The sequence below is a fragment of the Macaca mulatta genome, chromosome 13 (genome assembly GCF_049350105.2).
Source record: "Macaca mulatta isolate MMU2019108-1 chromosome 13, T2T-MMU8v2.0, whole genome shotgun sequence".
NCBI lineage: Eukaryota > Metazoa > Chordata > Mammalia > Primates > Cercopithecidae > Macaca > Macaca mulatta.
In genome coordinates, this window is record NC_133418.1 from 84,783,205 (window position 1) to 84,799,414 (window position 16,210).

Sequence of the window (16,210 nt, forward strand, 5' to 3'; positions counted from 1 at the left end):
GGTCAGATCCTGATGTTAAAGTTATCTCCTCCTCTTCTATTCCACTCCTTCCTCCTCCCTGCTACACCCTTTGAGATGCACCTGCTCTGTGTGTAGTATGTAGGATGCTTTTCATCCAAGGATTTGTCTAATGTAATTATGACTGTTGAATTAACCAAAAGGACCAGAAAGAAGCTGAAATTCAACCATTCATCCTTCCCAGATAGACTCTGTATTTATATATCTATTTTAAACCTGTATTTATTAGCTTTTAATAGCACAAGCAATAAACAATACATGCCCTTTGTAAATAAAATAGAAAATGTTAATAAACAAACAAGAAAAAGAAATCCTGCCATCTCACCACCATCTACATTCAGCCATTTGCACCTTTAAAATTGTGAAATCCTGGGATATTTAAATAAACTGCACAAAAAATGTGTATACAGATATATAGCAAATATTTACCCACACTATGCACTGATAGTAGGCATAGTTATATAACCTGCTTTCTCACTTAGCGTGTGTCATGAATGTTTTTGTTAGTGTACTTTAATAGTTGCACAATATCATATCAAGTTGCAAATTATTTTTTCTAAAATGACAGACAATTGTTTCTAATTTTTCTCTAACATAGAACCTCTGCTGCAATCCCTGATATAAATTTGTGTGCTTGTAAAATTGCTTCTAGAGCCTCAGAGGTAGAGAATTGCTGGGCCAAATAGTTTGCAGACTTTTCAGGCTTTTGATAGGTATATATGCTTTTTTGTATCCTATGACTAATCTATAGGAATGGGTTAATGGAGGAAATTTTACACCAAATCACAGCAAAGTGGAAGGCAAAATGAGTGAATTATTGGAAATTTTCAGAACCCATTCAAGACTCACCTGTCCTCAAGTGTCACATGCTGCCTCCTGTGCTGGATTGAGGTTGCATGCAGTGGCCTACTTTTAATAGTGTTAATATTTTTGTGAGCTGATAATACACAAAGCAACCCCTTCAAAAAATGTCTCTGCGGAAGGAGTAACTGGGTAGATATCCACTGGGGAAAGGCACATGTCTTCAGCATATTGTCTAGATCCATACACTTAAAATCACACCAGTATAATCCAGCTGACAACGAAGTTTCCTTGTAACCCATTAAGGCTACCTGCCTGTGAGAATGAAGGTTTCTATTTTCTTTAGATTTCTCTTCAACTTAGAGTACAGTTTCTCTCTCTGATCCTTCTCAACTAGCTCTAGCAAGACAGGAAAACCTATGTCTTTACTATCTCTAAATAGGAGAGAAGAGAATTTGAGGAGATTTGGATAGGAGATGGATGATCCAGAAATAGAACAAAGCATAGAAGACAGAACTAGGCTTCAAATGCAAGGAGGATTAGCCGAAAAAGGGAGATGATTAGGAAGGGAGGAGTCAGAGGCACTGATCAGTGCAGGGCAGCCCTAGATTGTGTTTAAGGCAGGAAGTTAGTTTCAGTTATATCTATTTAATAACAAACCATCTGGCTTGGGAAAATGACAATTAAGTCAGCTATTTGTTTTTAGCTTCAGATTTGCCCTTTTTTCCTTTTCAAAATTAGCCAAATGTTGCTTTACTAAATCTTTTTTTTTTTTTTTTTGCCCTCACAGACTTTGCATTATTAAAATAAGGGTTATTATGAAAGTAATAGAATCATGGTTCAAAACTGAAAATATCAAAAACTTGATGCTATTTTAAAAGCAGGTTCATTCCAGCCCATTTTAAAGTACTATAAAGACAGCCTAAATGTAATGCCAGGAGAAGCCAAGAATTTAAGGAATCAAAAAAAAATTATTCATCATTTGGAAGCCAAATGAGGATTCTTTTTACATGAACCAGTGAAGTGAGTGTGTGTATCTGAGTGTCAGAGTGTAATTTTCTTTATCAGAGAATTATCTCCATTAATGGTATTAAAGAATAAGGAGTCTTTCATGAAAATAGCTCCTCCTTAATCTGTTTCTGATCCATGTTTGCTAAAGGAGTCAGCCTGATGTTTCTCTATGGAATAATTGTATTTATTTTCTTTCACACGATCAGCTGCTTTACCATTGTGTATTCACAGTTGGAGTTGAACATGATGAAGCTTCTTGATATTTTCCTTGGACTCTGTCCGTTGTCAAATGTATCAGTTATCTAGACCTTGTCAACACCCCTTGGATCCTCTCTTGGACACCTGTGAACATCACACTGAAAAATAATCCTATTCTAGGTGTGTGTAGTAGAGTGTTATCATTTTCTTTGAGAACATGACTCGAATTACAGTTTGGAAAGCAGATCAAACAGTGCTGCACTGCTAGTTTGTATCCTTTCACTTCTCTGTTTTGTGATCCCTGAAAAAATAAACCTCCATTTTTTCTCTCCTTTAATTAGAATAAATTTCTTTCTTTGAACTTAAAATATAGCAGGATATCAGATACAAAGTAGGAAAACTAAGCCCACAAAGTACAAACATTCATGTTAACATGTAAAAAATGAAAAATAGCTAATTTGTTCAATAACAAAAATGGTTACTTTAAAAACAAATCTATGCGTCACTCATTCCATGCATCATTACCTCAGTTAATCCAAGGGAGGCATCATTGTCCTCCTTACAGGGACAAAGAAACCAGGGCTGGGAGTAGTCCGTTAGTGGAGCTCAATCTGGTTGGGAAAGCTTTGATAAATACCAACGCTCCAGCCACATCTCTGGCCGATTCAGCAGAAACTCAAGGTGGAGCTAACAAGTTCGTGTTTTCAAAAGTTATCCTGCTGACTCTCATTTGTAGCTGGGGACAAAAGTGACTAGAAGCAGGTGCCCTGATCCTGCCAATAGAGGTCCTCTTGAACTTTTTACTTATCTCTGTTTCCTTCTCTTCTAAAAGTAGGTCATGTCACTGTCTCCATTTCTTCTTTACCCTCTTCAAGGACAACTTTTATGGGCAGAAATTTTCAGTGTGTTTCCTTTTTTCAACTCCTCATCTACCTGGTTATTAATCAATCATACATCAGCAATTCCCTTACCTCTTGAACTTCACTTGGAAGCCAAATGATGATTCTTTTCACATGAACCAGTGCAGTGTGTGTGTGTGTGTGAGAGAGAGTGAGTGAGAGAGAGAGAGTGAGTGAGTGAGAGAGAGAGTGAATGAGTGAGAGAGTGAGTGAGAGAGAGAGTGAGTGAGAGAGAGAGAGTGAGTGAGTGAGAGTGAGTGAGTGAGAGAGAGAGAGAGAGTGAGTGAGTGAGAGAGAGAGAGTGAGTGAGTGAGAGAGAGAGAGTGAGTGAGAGAGAGAGAGTGAGTGAGTGAGAGAGAGAGAGTGAGTGAGTGAATGAGAGAGAGAGAGAGAGAGAGGTTTTCTATTTACTTGGGTAAATACATATCACAACCAAAGACAAATGCTTGTTTAAGGTCTTCAGTGACAGCAGAAGAATAAGTACCTAAGTAAACAATATTTCTCTTTTGATTCTAAAAGAGCAAGACAGATGAGGGTATAGAAGAGAAGAAAGAAAAAAGAGAGGAATATATACACTGTTTAAGCAAAGACATCTACCTCACAGCCATTAGTAAGATTTGGGCTTTAAACCAAAAGAGCTCTAATGTCTTTTAATGACTTTGGTTGTATGAAATTTTCCAAGTAAAATAATTAAGAATTTTAAGCACTATCACACTTCTAAATGCAAAGGATTGTCAAGTTAATAATTTTTCAAGGGTGTTATAACTCCTTAAAAGTATAGAATCATTGGCAATAGTCAGAATTCCCTACCATGTATGGATTCTCTGGGGATCTGGCTTTGTTGTATAATAAATATAGCTAATAATACTGAACGTCCATTAAGTGCCAGATCCTATTCTGTTCATGTTAACTCATTTCCTTCAAAACCCTATGAAGTAGGTAAGTTTCCAACCTGGCAAACAGAGCAGCAGAATTCAATCAATTTAGGTAGATTCTCCCTCGTTTGGCCTTTTAGGGTAGCTGGAACAGGGTTTAAAAAAAAAATAGGAGAATAACCATATTGTGAGTGGAAGGAGTTACAATTAAGCAGCCCCAGCATCTCCAAGACGCCTACCCACATTTTATCAGCAAAATAACCAAGGTCGTCCATGTTTCTAAGAGAAACCAGCTTCTCCTTACTTGTGTTTAACTGCTTCCCTGAAACTCAAATATCTATTACTTACAGGAAAACCCCCAAAACTGGGCACTTGGAGTGCTAGCTCCCCTTCCCGTGTCTTACAGCTATGGTTCTCAAGCCTTGGTATAAATAAGAACAACCTAAGCCACTTGTTAAAAGGTGTATTTCTGTATCCTATCCTCAGAGAGTCTGATTAAGTGGATCTAGCAGGGATGTCCGAGAGAGAATACAGTCATGGCTTCTTAGTTTCTGTTGCTGGTTAGGCCAGTAAAACCCCTTCGTCACCCCTCTTTTCTGCTTATCACTAGAGACAAAAACTAAAAACCATGGCTTCAGGCTGCTAAAAACCTAAAACAGAACAAAACAGAACAACAACAACAACAAAATAAGGCAGGCTGGACAAGCTTGGGGGTGAAACCCCAAATCTACATTTTTTAGGCAAAGCTCTCCAGGCACTTCTGACTTTATTAACCTTAGACACAGCCTTTGAAACATGGTCATCTCTCTGCCACCTTGGCTTCACTCATATCAATGAATGGCCAGTCAGAGTGATGTGAAGGTGATAATTTTGCCAACATTTCTTATCTAATTTTAAAAGGTAAATGACTGTGCTGTGCAGTTTAATTCCATAAATATTGTCACAGTTTGATCAAAGGTAGTATCTTCAGGTCTTGAGATCTTCCTAGGATTTTCAAATACTTCATTTAAGTCATTTATTCACAATAAGATAGTTGTAATCATCAGTTAATTATTGTTAAGAGTGGTTATGTACAAACTCTTATCAAAAAAACACCAAAATCATACATTGCATATAAATTTAGTATTTTAATCTATTCTGTGCACCACCCAAACAGTAAAATTAGAAAGAGTCTTAGAGATACTCTAATTAAATGAGGAAACTGGAATCTAAAAAAGTGAAGTGACTTGCCAAGAACATACAGATAGTTGGAAGAGCCTAGAGTCTCTTTGATGAGGCTTCTTCCACTACTACACCATGAAGATCTGTACGCTCTGGCTGCCTCTTTGTCAGTCAATGAATACATCAAGGTGTGGTTGCTGGGAGAAGCAAGCAGACCTTCATAACCAGGATGGACTCCAATTAAAACCACTGCCAGTGTCAGTTCCTGGGCATGAAGCACTGGAGAGCTGAACAGCTGGTCTCCAAAGAACTCTAAGAGCCAAGAATAAGATGAACCATCTTGGGTGAAACCCTTGCTCCAGATAACACATTATCCGTAAGTCCATCCTGCAAGACTGTGAGAATGACCATTTTTTATAGAAGAGATGTTTAATGCTTATCCTATAAGTAGCAATAAAGTTTGAGAAATTTCGGTAAAGAATAATTGTTGTAGGAAAGGGGGAGTATTGTCCTATTTTTACATATTGACTAGATGACTGGGACAAGGTTATAGACCATGAACTTGAGGCAGGCCTGCAAAGAACAATTACGTCCTGACTTTGTGATGTGTAGTTTAATTCCAGCCATGCTCTCTCCTTGACAGTCTTCCTTCTTGATTTATAGTCATATGTATCAAGGAGACAGGACTAAAAGTCTAAAACTGTATGACTGATCTAAAATTAATTAGAATTCAAGGTGGGAGTTAATAACAAAAACTATTAAAAACCTAGCCAGGGACATATATGAAGGAAAAAATACATACGTTGTTATCAACATATTTTGTGTCAATTGCATTGGAAATCTGATTCATATATGTTTTAATCTAATGTGCCAACCTCTGAATATTATTATATCCCCTTCAAGCCCAAGGCAGTAGTTATTTCTTGGATTTTATTTTAGGAAATGGCATTTGCCTGGTTTAACCATAGGCAGGTTACAGTCTTAGTGTTCAGGGTAAGACTTGGCAGCACCTAACATATGGTATGTGATGGATTGCCCTATGTGTTGAGCAGCAAAGCGGCAATAAAAGGTAATTTGGGGAGAATCCATCGCACTTCATTTGGAAAACAGAGCTCTCTCTGTTGGAGCTAAGGTTAGTGGTTTGGATTTGCATGTGTTCCTGCAGTATTTTTTTTACATTGCTTTTGAATTGAAAATAAAAACAGACAAAAGGTCTGATGTCTAACCCAAGTAAATAAAACCTATGGGACACAAAGTAGCCAAAAACATGTTTTACTTATGTGACAAGCTAGTCACTTTGGCTATTAACTTTTAGGAAATTCAAAGAAATACATTTGAAAAAAGAGACATTTGAAAATAGGAACCTATTATTATTACAAGTAAGAATCTTCATGCAACATTCACATTAATAGGCTACTGATAAATGGCTTGAGGGAGAGGAAATCCCTGCATACCCAGGTATGCCCTCCATGTCAGCCTAAAGGACTGGTTCGAGTGCTTTGAGTCCCCAGACCCAGGAGTCTTTGATTTTAAACTTCCTTTCCTTCTGGTGCAGCAGCAAAGGTGCCATCCAGAAAGCCCAGAGTTTCTGAGTACATATGGGGTACCCAGGAAGTCCAATGTGCAATGTACCAGCTGCCAGGGGAGGTAAGCAGGTGTATGCTATGGAACAGCACTAGGTCACCCGTCCCTGTAGCATACAGAGGGAATTACCACCCCTGCAACTGCCCCACCTAACATGGCCATCTGTTCACCACCAGCCAGTGCTACCAGTCATTTCAGCTTAGAATAACATTTCAGGTGTTTCTCAGCTGTAGCTGAGCTGGAAGCTGCTTTCTCCTGCCTCAGACTCTTGTTCTTTTACTTTCCTTGTTCCACTGCCTGACTTTTTTAAAAAAAAAAAAAAAAAGCAACTTCCTTTTTTTTCTTTTTGAGACTGCTGCTGCCCTGTTTCTATTAACTTTTAATAATGAAGTACAAGAAACCATTAAGATTTGTCTCGCTTTGCTTTTACCCACCAGTCTCTGTGATAGTTGATTGGGCTGCATGAATGTGTGATCATGAATGCACAAAGCAGCACAAATCCAGTCTGGATTCATAAACTGCCCATACCTTCTTCAATCTTTGTTCTCCTGATACAGGAAAGAGCATTTGGAAAGAACCTGCTTCACAGTTTCTGAGTGAAAGGAACAGTGCCACCTGAAACAAACTAAGAGGAAAGACAAACTTCGGGCTTCCTGGAAGGGGCAATGTGGTGTGGACTGAGAATGGGCTCTGAAATCAAACTTTGGTTTAAAGATTCACATTTTGCTAAGACCCTATCCAAGAGGCATAATATCACAATGTCACAGTTTCACATGTCATGAAAAGGAAGTCATGACATCTAGCCCATAATGCTTGTGAGAGGATTGAATGAGAATATATACGTCGCCTGTGTAGCATAGTGCCTAGCATGGAATAAGCAGTGTTTGCCTACTTCTTTAATTATGAAATACTACTCAGATCTCCTTTCCATCACAGGCAGAGGGCAGAATCGATGAGACAGGCCTTCAGAGCTGACCAACTCCCTTTCAGAAAGAATGTGATACTGCAGATGCAATAGCCTTTGAGTAGCCTAAAACACCTTCTTAGCCATTGTAAAGCAGGAGGATCCATGGGCTGCCCTAAATTTACATGCTGAACATATCTTCCCCACTGGAAGCTTACTGAGGAAGGATGGTGGCAATAGCATAACAACAGAGGGGAGAGACTAGTCCAGGTATCATACGTACAACTACATACACGCTCAGAGCATGCCCAGTACCTCAGGAGGACCAGAGCAGATAACACAACACCTTGTAGTCATTTAATGCTTGCTGTTACTGGCTTTGAAAATAAGTTCAATTTGACAGTTATTAATATCTGCTATAAACCTACTGTTCAAGGTAGCTGAAAGGACTTTGTCTGATTTATTTATTTATTTATTTATTTATTTATTTATTTTTTGAGATGGAGTCTCACTCTGTTGCCCAGGCTGCAGTGCAGTAGCATGATCTTAGCTCACTGCAACCTCCACCTCCCGGGTTCAAGCAATTCTCATGCTTCAGCCTCCTAAGTACCTAGGATTACAGGTGTGTACCACCATGCCTGGTTATTTTATTTTATTTTATTTTATTTTTTTGGTATTTTTAGTATAGAGACAGGGTTTCACCATGTTGGCCAGGCTGGTCTCAAACTCCCAATCTCAAGTGATCTGCCCATCTCGGCCTCCCAAAGTACTCAGATGATAGGCATGAGCTGCTGTGCCCAGCCAGCACTTTTATGTCAGGAAGTAGGCATAATATAGACAAGAAATTTAGTATCTTGCAAGTTCTGTTCACATGTTTAATATAGGAAGCTATTTCAGATCCTACCTCAACTTTTAAACTGATCTAGTCTGCTCAGTTTATATTGTGTTTCCAAAACAACAAAAACAGCCTCTCCTACTTTGTGTCAAAAAGCATCAAAAGCATTTTATTTATATGTAATATTTCAGCTTACCAACAGCACTCTGAAGTGAGCAGCACTATCCCCATTTAACAGGTTAGGAAATTGAGGCCCAGAGAAGTTAAGTAATCTTTCGGAGTCACAGAGTCGGCTGTGAAGGCAGGATTTGAAGTCCCCTGGCTCAAATGTGCTCTAAACCCCCGTGTTCTACCCATCAAGAAGTTCAAGTCACTGTTGTTCAACCGTCTGTAGTGGACCAAGATTTTCCTATCATCACAAAAAGATACAAAGTGCTTTGAAAATGGTTTTTGGTGCCCACAGCACAGTGAAGGGTAGAAGAGCGCCATGAGAAAGCATTAGCCTTGAAGACATGAAGCAGGAGCTGTAGCCCTAACATGGTTTTTTCCTAGTTGTGATATTGCATCCACTACTTCTCATCCCTAAGCCTTGTTCCCTCACCTCATAAAATTACCATCACAATCAATGCAGTAATATAGCTGAATCTGCTTTCTTATTCTTAAGGCTCTAAGCAAACATCAGCTACACTATTATAGTTCAATTCTTTTCAGTTCCACTATTGGCTTGCTCTTGAATCTTGAAAAATCTCTCCTGACATCTTAACTTTCTCATCTATAAACTAGAGCTGCTGATACAGCATCTTTTAGTAATACCCTCCAGCAGCTGTTTCTAAACTTTAGTGACCTAGAATCTTTTAAGATACTGTTAAAATAGATTCCTGGGCCACTGTCATTATGCCCAGCACAGCTGAATGGTACCTTGCAATACTCAGGTTTGGAAAGGACCCCACTTGATTCTGATGTAGGTGAGCTGTGACTACTTTCTGAAAAAATGCTGCCCTGCAAGCTCAATATTACAAAGAACTGTAGTATCTGTGGATACAGAACTTGACCAAGATCACTTTCTCAGTCCATAACACAGCCAGCACTGAACCCTTAACTCCCAATATCTAGATCCTGTTCTTTCCACCCCATGAGTCTGACTCAAAGGAACATCAAAGCCATCTCTTGGTCACTGGGTTTATATCAAGGGTTGGATCCTAGAGTACACAGCTGAAGCTTGCAGCACTCAAAAGACATCTCTAAAAGAATGAGTGTCATTGACTTTCTCTTCTTCCTCTGCAGACACGTTTGCCAGCAAAGTGGCAGCCACCCAGGACCAGTATGCAGACGCCTCCATAGGTAACGTCACGGGCAGCAACGCGGTGAACGTCTTCCTGGGAATCGGTGTGGCCTGGTCCATCGCTGCCATCTACCATGCAGCCAATGGGGAACAGTTCAAAGTGTCCCCTGGCACGCTAGCTTTCTCTGTCACTCTCTTCACCATTTTTGCTTTCATCAATGTGGGGGTGCTGCTGTATCGGCGGAGGCCAGAAATCGGAGGTGAGCTGGGTGGGCCCCGGACTGCCAAGCTCCTCACATCCTGCCTCTTTGTGCTCCTATGGCTCTTGTACATTTTCTTCTCCTCCCTGGAGGCCTACTGCCACATAAAAGGCTTCTAAAGGAACTATCAGATATAGTAAATTTATATATATATATACATATATATACATAAAAATTATGTATAACGGACAGAGGAAACTGACATTTGTCATGTTCACTTACCTGCTGATGGAATCCAGCTTCAAGAGCATACTCTGTACTAGGGTCGAAGTCAAAAACCATCACCTCCCATTCCCAGGGGCATCATCATGTTGAACAAGGCATGGAGGCAGGGCCATCTTTGCAGCTCGGTCTAGAAGGGCTGCACTCTCACCAGGTTCATAAATCCTTCAGGCTTTGATTTGTTTTCTTGTTTTTGATTTTGTTTTCAGTGGGGCTGGGGAGGTAGTTAATGTTTGGCTTTATTTTTGTTATTTTGTTTTGTTTTGTTTTGTTGGGAGAGTCAGGGTTGTTGCTTTTCTTCGTGGGAAGTGAAACCATCCACATGTAAATGGGTTTTGGTAAAAATTTAAATCATTAATATTCTCCCTCACCTCCCCCAATCACTTTAAAACTTATTTTGGATTAAGAAAAAAATCTGGGCATGGAAGAAGAAAGAAGCATGTCTTCATTGTATTACCAAAGTTCATGCTTATCTCCGGAATGTGAGCAGAGGTGAAGCTGCCTCCAAGAAGAAGCATGAGAGTGGAATGGAGCCAGGAAATCTGATGGTTCTAGATATAGTCTGGTATTTAAAGATGTGATACCCGGCACTCTCGTTTAACAGGTACAAGGAAAACGTGCCTAGATTCCCAGAAACATTCGAAATCCTTTCTTTCTTATCTCATTAGCTCTGGATTGTGATTAGCAAGGTCCTTCTTCCAGCATCCAGCCCAGCTAAGCCCCCAGGTGCCCCATCCCAACCCTGTTCCTTCTGTCCACCTGCCATCCCCTATGCAAACAGTGAGAATAACCCCATTCAAAAAACACATCATCATTTTCCATTTGCATTAATATGTGTCCCAGTCCCATGTTGCTGTTGCTTGGGATTGTCTGTCAGTTTTATTTTCAAAGGCATCCATGGCTTGCACAATCTTGTTCCAGCCATGACTGAACATTTGCTCCTTGTTCATGTGCCTGTTCGGAAATGTTGTTGTGATAACCTGTTACACAGTGCATGGTGAAAAACAAATAAAACAAAGAGTATCTGTATATAGTAGAGTATAGTACATACTATTCTCCCATTCGGCAATGTTGATTGGACATTGAAGACATAAGTGAGTTTTCTTTTCACCTGAGTTGTTACTTTTGTGTTGTTATTGAGTTTGATTAATTGCTAGGGATAAAAGGAGAAAACGGCTTATTGTTCATGGTTCTGCACATTCATTTCTAAGAAGCAATAACTGTCATGTGGGGAGAAGTTAAAGTTATTGAGAGGATAGCAGGCAAACTACAAAGACCTTAATGGAAAATTAGCCATGTGGAACACATCAGAGGCCTCTAAAAATCACCCATTAATTCAGGAAGGCCAAGGAGAAAGGCCTTATAGAGGCGTGGGTATGTTGGATGTGCCTAGGCTTTCAGAGCCACCCTTTCCACCACACCCCTCCCTGCAAAGTATTTATTTCCCATCTGCACTGTCTGGCACAGATGGTAGATAGTGCTGGTTTGTTCTTTTTTTTTTTTTTTTTATGTAAAAGGCTATTTTGAGCCCTGTTTCTTTCAATGTCCAGTCTAGTCCCCTTTGATTTTATCAGTAGTTCCTGAGTAAGAAAAAGAAGCCAGGGTGACCAATGGGCCTTTAAAAGTGTGTCTCCTCTACTTATGCTGAAAGAGAAGGCAATTAAATAAGATTAGTACCTCCCAGGAGGATTGGACTGGGATGTTTTTAACCCTTTAAAAAGAATAGCTGTTTCTATGTTGAAATACCAAAGAACATGGATAAACCCAACATTCCAAAGTAGTGAGTCCACTAATGAGAAAAAAAAATAGAATGACTTTGGTCACCTCTTGGAGGCTTCTGTGTCTATAAGGAATCCCAGGCTGGATTCAACCCTAGCCCTCTGTATTGATTCAAAAATACTTAATAAATTAAATCTGTTGAGACTTATTTTTTCTTCTTTCACTCAGTAACCATGATCCATCATTTAATAAACATTTGGTGACTGAATGAGGAATTAAATGCTGGTTACCCACTTAATGTGCCAAGTAGTGTGATACTTTCTGGGGACTAAGCCATGAACAAAACAGTCTAGATCCCTGCCCTCAGAAGGGTTACAGTTAATGCGATTACTATTTTCGTGAGTAAAAGTGAAGGAAGCCATATGGAAAGATTTTTATCTTGTAAGAACAAACAATTATGAAACTCTTTTAACATAAACACACTGAAACTGTATCAAAGCAATTGTCCAAATTGTATTTATACCCAAGATTTTCTTTAACTACGAGAGCCTAAAGCATATGTTTGGAAAAGCACCCTCTTTATCCTTGACCAACTTGCAGATAAATACATCTCTCCATTTTAAACGAAGAAGGGCAATCATGTTGGTGATCCAGATCACTGAGAAGGCCCAATGTATCCCATCTTTTATCTTTGTTGGCAATAGAGCTTTTCTATGGCCCACACTTTACAATTCTGTATTTGTCATTCTAATCAATCCTTCCCATCCTTTTTTCTTTCTTTGAGAACTGCTAAATGGAAAGCTAGCCTGGAAGCACCAAGTAAATATATTCAAGGAATATAAGTTGTTTAAACATTAGAAAAATTTTTGCACTCATTTTGTAGCTGTATTAGGAATGTCGATAATCCTGTAGCAAATTTTCACAGAGAACTTTTAAGAAATTCTTGCATTGGTCAATTTCAATTTGAAAGCTTTTTGGTTTGTTTGCTTTTAAAATTTTCATGTTCTAGGAAACTATGATTCTGGTTGTTCAGGATTGTTATTATTATAGTTGTGTAAAATTATTTGTTTATTTTGTGTGTATTGTGCACAGCTTTAGGGGGGGAAGTGCACAAATTGTGCTGTTCCTTATAAATGGTACACATTACTGACACAGACAAATAAAGTTTCTAATTGTTTCTGATTTAATCACTAGTGATACAGCATATTCTGTATGGAATGTTTTCTCTTTTCTCATTGTCATCTACTTCATTTTTTGTTTTCATGTTTTGAAGAAATAAAAACCAAAATGGTATTATTGTGCAATTGGTATCATCATCCAAAGAAAAAAAGCAAACACCAAGTATTCAAACTCTTGCAAACGTCAACCCTCCGGTCATGCAATGTTCTCTTTTTAATGTCCCGAGAGAACACAGTGTCAGAATATTTGTCTGTCCTACAGTGCTGAGATAAATGTTGGACATTCCTCCATTTCACTGATTTTTTTACATTATTTAGTACCACTCTATCTACATCCTTTCTTGCATCCAAGATCATGAGCCCATAAACAGCTACATGTCAGACAATGTGTTAGCATGCAGAGTATTACATCAAATCAGTCGATCCCAAAAAATTCCAATCCCAAAATTGATGGTAGTACAGTTTCTTCCCCAAGGGAATGCTTAAGTAAATTGTTCTTTTAGTTTCATATGTTATATTCCTCTTGGTTTGCAGAACTTCTGCCTTGCGTTAATAATTCCTGTCTAAATATATGTTATTGACTTCATGTATCATATAGTCAAAAGAGTATAGGAGGATGTGACATCAGAAAAGGAATAAGCATTTGTGGGGGAAAAATGTGACCTCTAAGATTTGTGTACTTATTTGAAGTCGACATTAGTATTAGTGGACTTAGTTCTTACTATAATAGAATCTGTCCACATGTACAAGTAAATGCTACTTTATTCATCTGATCATCTTTAAAATTTTCTTTAGTATTCCTCATTATATTCTTATGTGGTCATATATGGTATACTTTCATGTATGAATGAAGGCACTATTTAAATATTCTATTGCATCAAACTATCAGTATGTCTCTTGAGTACCAGCCTTTGGTTTAAAACAAAATGAGCAGCCAACATCTATTTCTTTAAACAGCAAAAAGAATAACTCAATGACCAGAGTTCCTTGACTATCTAAGAACCTTTCAGAAAGATTCTGTGACTATAATTATCAATTTCTTATAAGCAAATTTTAATGGGTTCAAATTTTCCGATTCCATCCTTCAACCAGTGAGGGTTTTATAAAATTTTGCTTTTTGTATTTCATAGCCTAATGGCACTAATTTTTTGTTGCTTTTCAACATAAAATTGTTACAAAATATTGTTTCAGAAATCCCGCAGCAAAGATTCTGATGCATGCCTTCCCCCTGTGGCCTCACTATTAATGAAAGCTCACCACTCACATTGCATTTTCCGCAGGGGTCTTGATTCATTTGTGATTCCACAGCAAAAGGTCCCTGATCCTAACCTGTCAAAATATGCCAGTGAGACTGGCATACATCTGATAACTTTGTGGAAGCAATTAGAAAATTTTCTCTGGTAGATGATGATGCCCTCCATCCTCTAACAGTGGCAGAACTTTGCCTTCTCAAGAATATAAATCAGCCCCTTTAAGACTTCTTTTAATATTTTTGGGCTCAGGGTATGGAGTCTCTCTGTTGATTCTGACTTTCTGACTATGATTTTGGGCAGTTGCATCCAGAGCAAGTTCTGAGTGTAGTTTCATAACTTCAAGAACATTTGGTCATTTTATGATTGACAACATGTAATATTGGATCTCACCCTGACCTACAACTGGCATTCAGCTTTTATCATTGTAATCATTTCACTTGGCCAAGGCAGTTGGTAAAACTCAAAGTTAAATATCAATTCCAATCATTAAATTGGTGAGTGCATTATGCAAAAGATACAGAATCCTATTTCAGAAAAAGACATGCTATTTGTAAGTGGAATCCTTAGATTTTGTTCAGATATACCTACAGTTTTGCTAATAGAATGCAGTCCTGCTATTCCTTTTTACTTTTATGTACTTACCGCTTCTAACCATCTCATTGTCTTCCCATCACGCAGTACATTTTGAAATGTTGTGCGGTCCTGATGGTATTACATCCACAAGGACAGCATGGGAAGGGTAAACAATTGAAATAGATAGTTTATGTTGGGAGCTTAATTAGGCCATGATTAATCGTCTCTCAAAGCAGAGACTGTCTTATCTATAGAAGGAGCAACCACTGAGAGGTGGAACTCCCAAGGGAAAAAGCGCGCAGGTTTCCAGCCCACAAGAAATGGTAAGTATTTTACTTTCTTTGACTTTTTCCCTGCCTGTCAAGATGTCCAAATGTACTCAGAGGCTGTCCACATTTTCAGTTTTGTCAAAGGTTATCTGATTTAATTTCGTAAGAAACATTTAAATCAGTGGTTATGTAAATTGTTTATTTTGTTTTATTTTTAGGAAAGAGCATTATTTTACAACTTCAAAAAGCAATATGAGTTAGTAGTTAAAATTATGACCCATATTTTTTCAGGAAGACTTGCTTGCCCAAAATTGTCTTATCTATCTGTTATCAATGCAGTCATTCATAGCTGCTTCAGTGGTTCACATTTTTTAGAATCATTCTTCTCTAGCCTTTTTTTCAAAGAGTTGGAGAGTTTTCCCCTTGGGAATAGGCAATCTTAATCTTTCCTTTCCCTAATTTCAGCCTTTGCAGTTCTTCGATGGCTACTCCTGTTATATACAACTACCCTTAGTGATGCTCACTATTACCTCTTGGCAATAGGGAAAAGTCTTATGCTATAAAATGATTGCTCAAGACATGTTTTCTGAAAGCGAACTTATCATAGGAGAAATCAAATATAATGACATTCCACCCAGGTAACAGTCACTAGGACATAGTATGGAATTTTTTATAAATAAGCAAGACCAATTAAACCCTACAGTTATACACTACAACAGTGTTGTTTATTTTATACCTCTTGAATCATATTTATTATGCTTCAGTGCCCATCGACCTAGCCTTCTATTCTATCAATATATGTGGGTGTGGATTGGGAATGAGAACCAACATTCACATCCCTGATGCTCATGAGAGTTTCTACAAAGGTGGAGTATGTAAACCTAGAAAAACATAATATATAGCTTCCATGCCTCTAAGAAATATGAGTGGGTCAAATGCTTCTCTGTGGGTATTATCTTTCTGATATGCAAATGGTAGAAAAGTTCACATTAATAGCCAAACAGACCAAGAGAGAAATTAGCCAACTTCAGTGTTAATCTTTCTACTTTGACAGTTAATAACATAGCCCAGCCCTCCTAATTTGTTGACTGCAAAGACAGATATACCTAGTTAATTACTAGAATAATTATACAACCCTCCATACTGGAAATTGCTTATTCACCAAGAA

The 16,210-nt window shown here is 38.3% G+C and overlaps 1 protein-coding gene across 17 annotated transcripts in view; it reads left to right on the plus strand.

Moving 5' to 3' along the window:
* The window catches only part of SLC8A1 (solute carrier family 8 member A1), a 493,745-nt gene extending 480,683 nt beyond the window's left edge, over positions 1-13,062 (plus strand). For 16 of the 17 annotated variants that reach the window (XM_015112192.3, XM_015112211.3, XM_077958223.1 and 13 more), the window contains one exon: positions 9,571-13,062. In XM_015112192.3, coding sequence (XP_014967678.1) covers positions 9,571-9,947 — 377 coding nt within the window. In that variant the 3' untranslated portion in view covers positions 9,948-13,062. 17 annotated transcript variants of the gene reach the window in all.
* Positions 13,063-16,210: the final 3,148 nt, after the last annotated feature.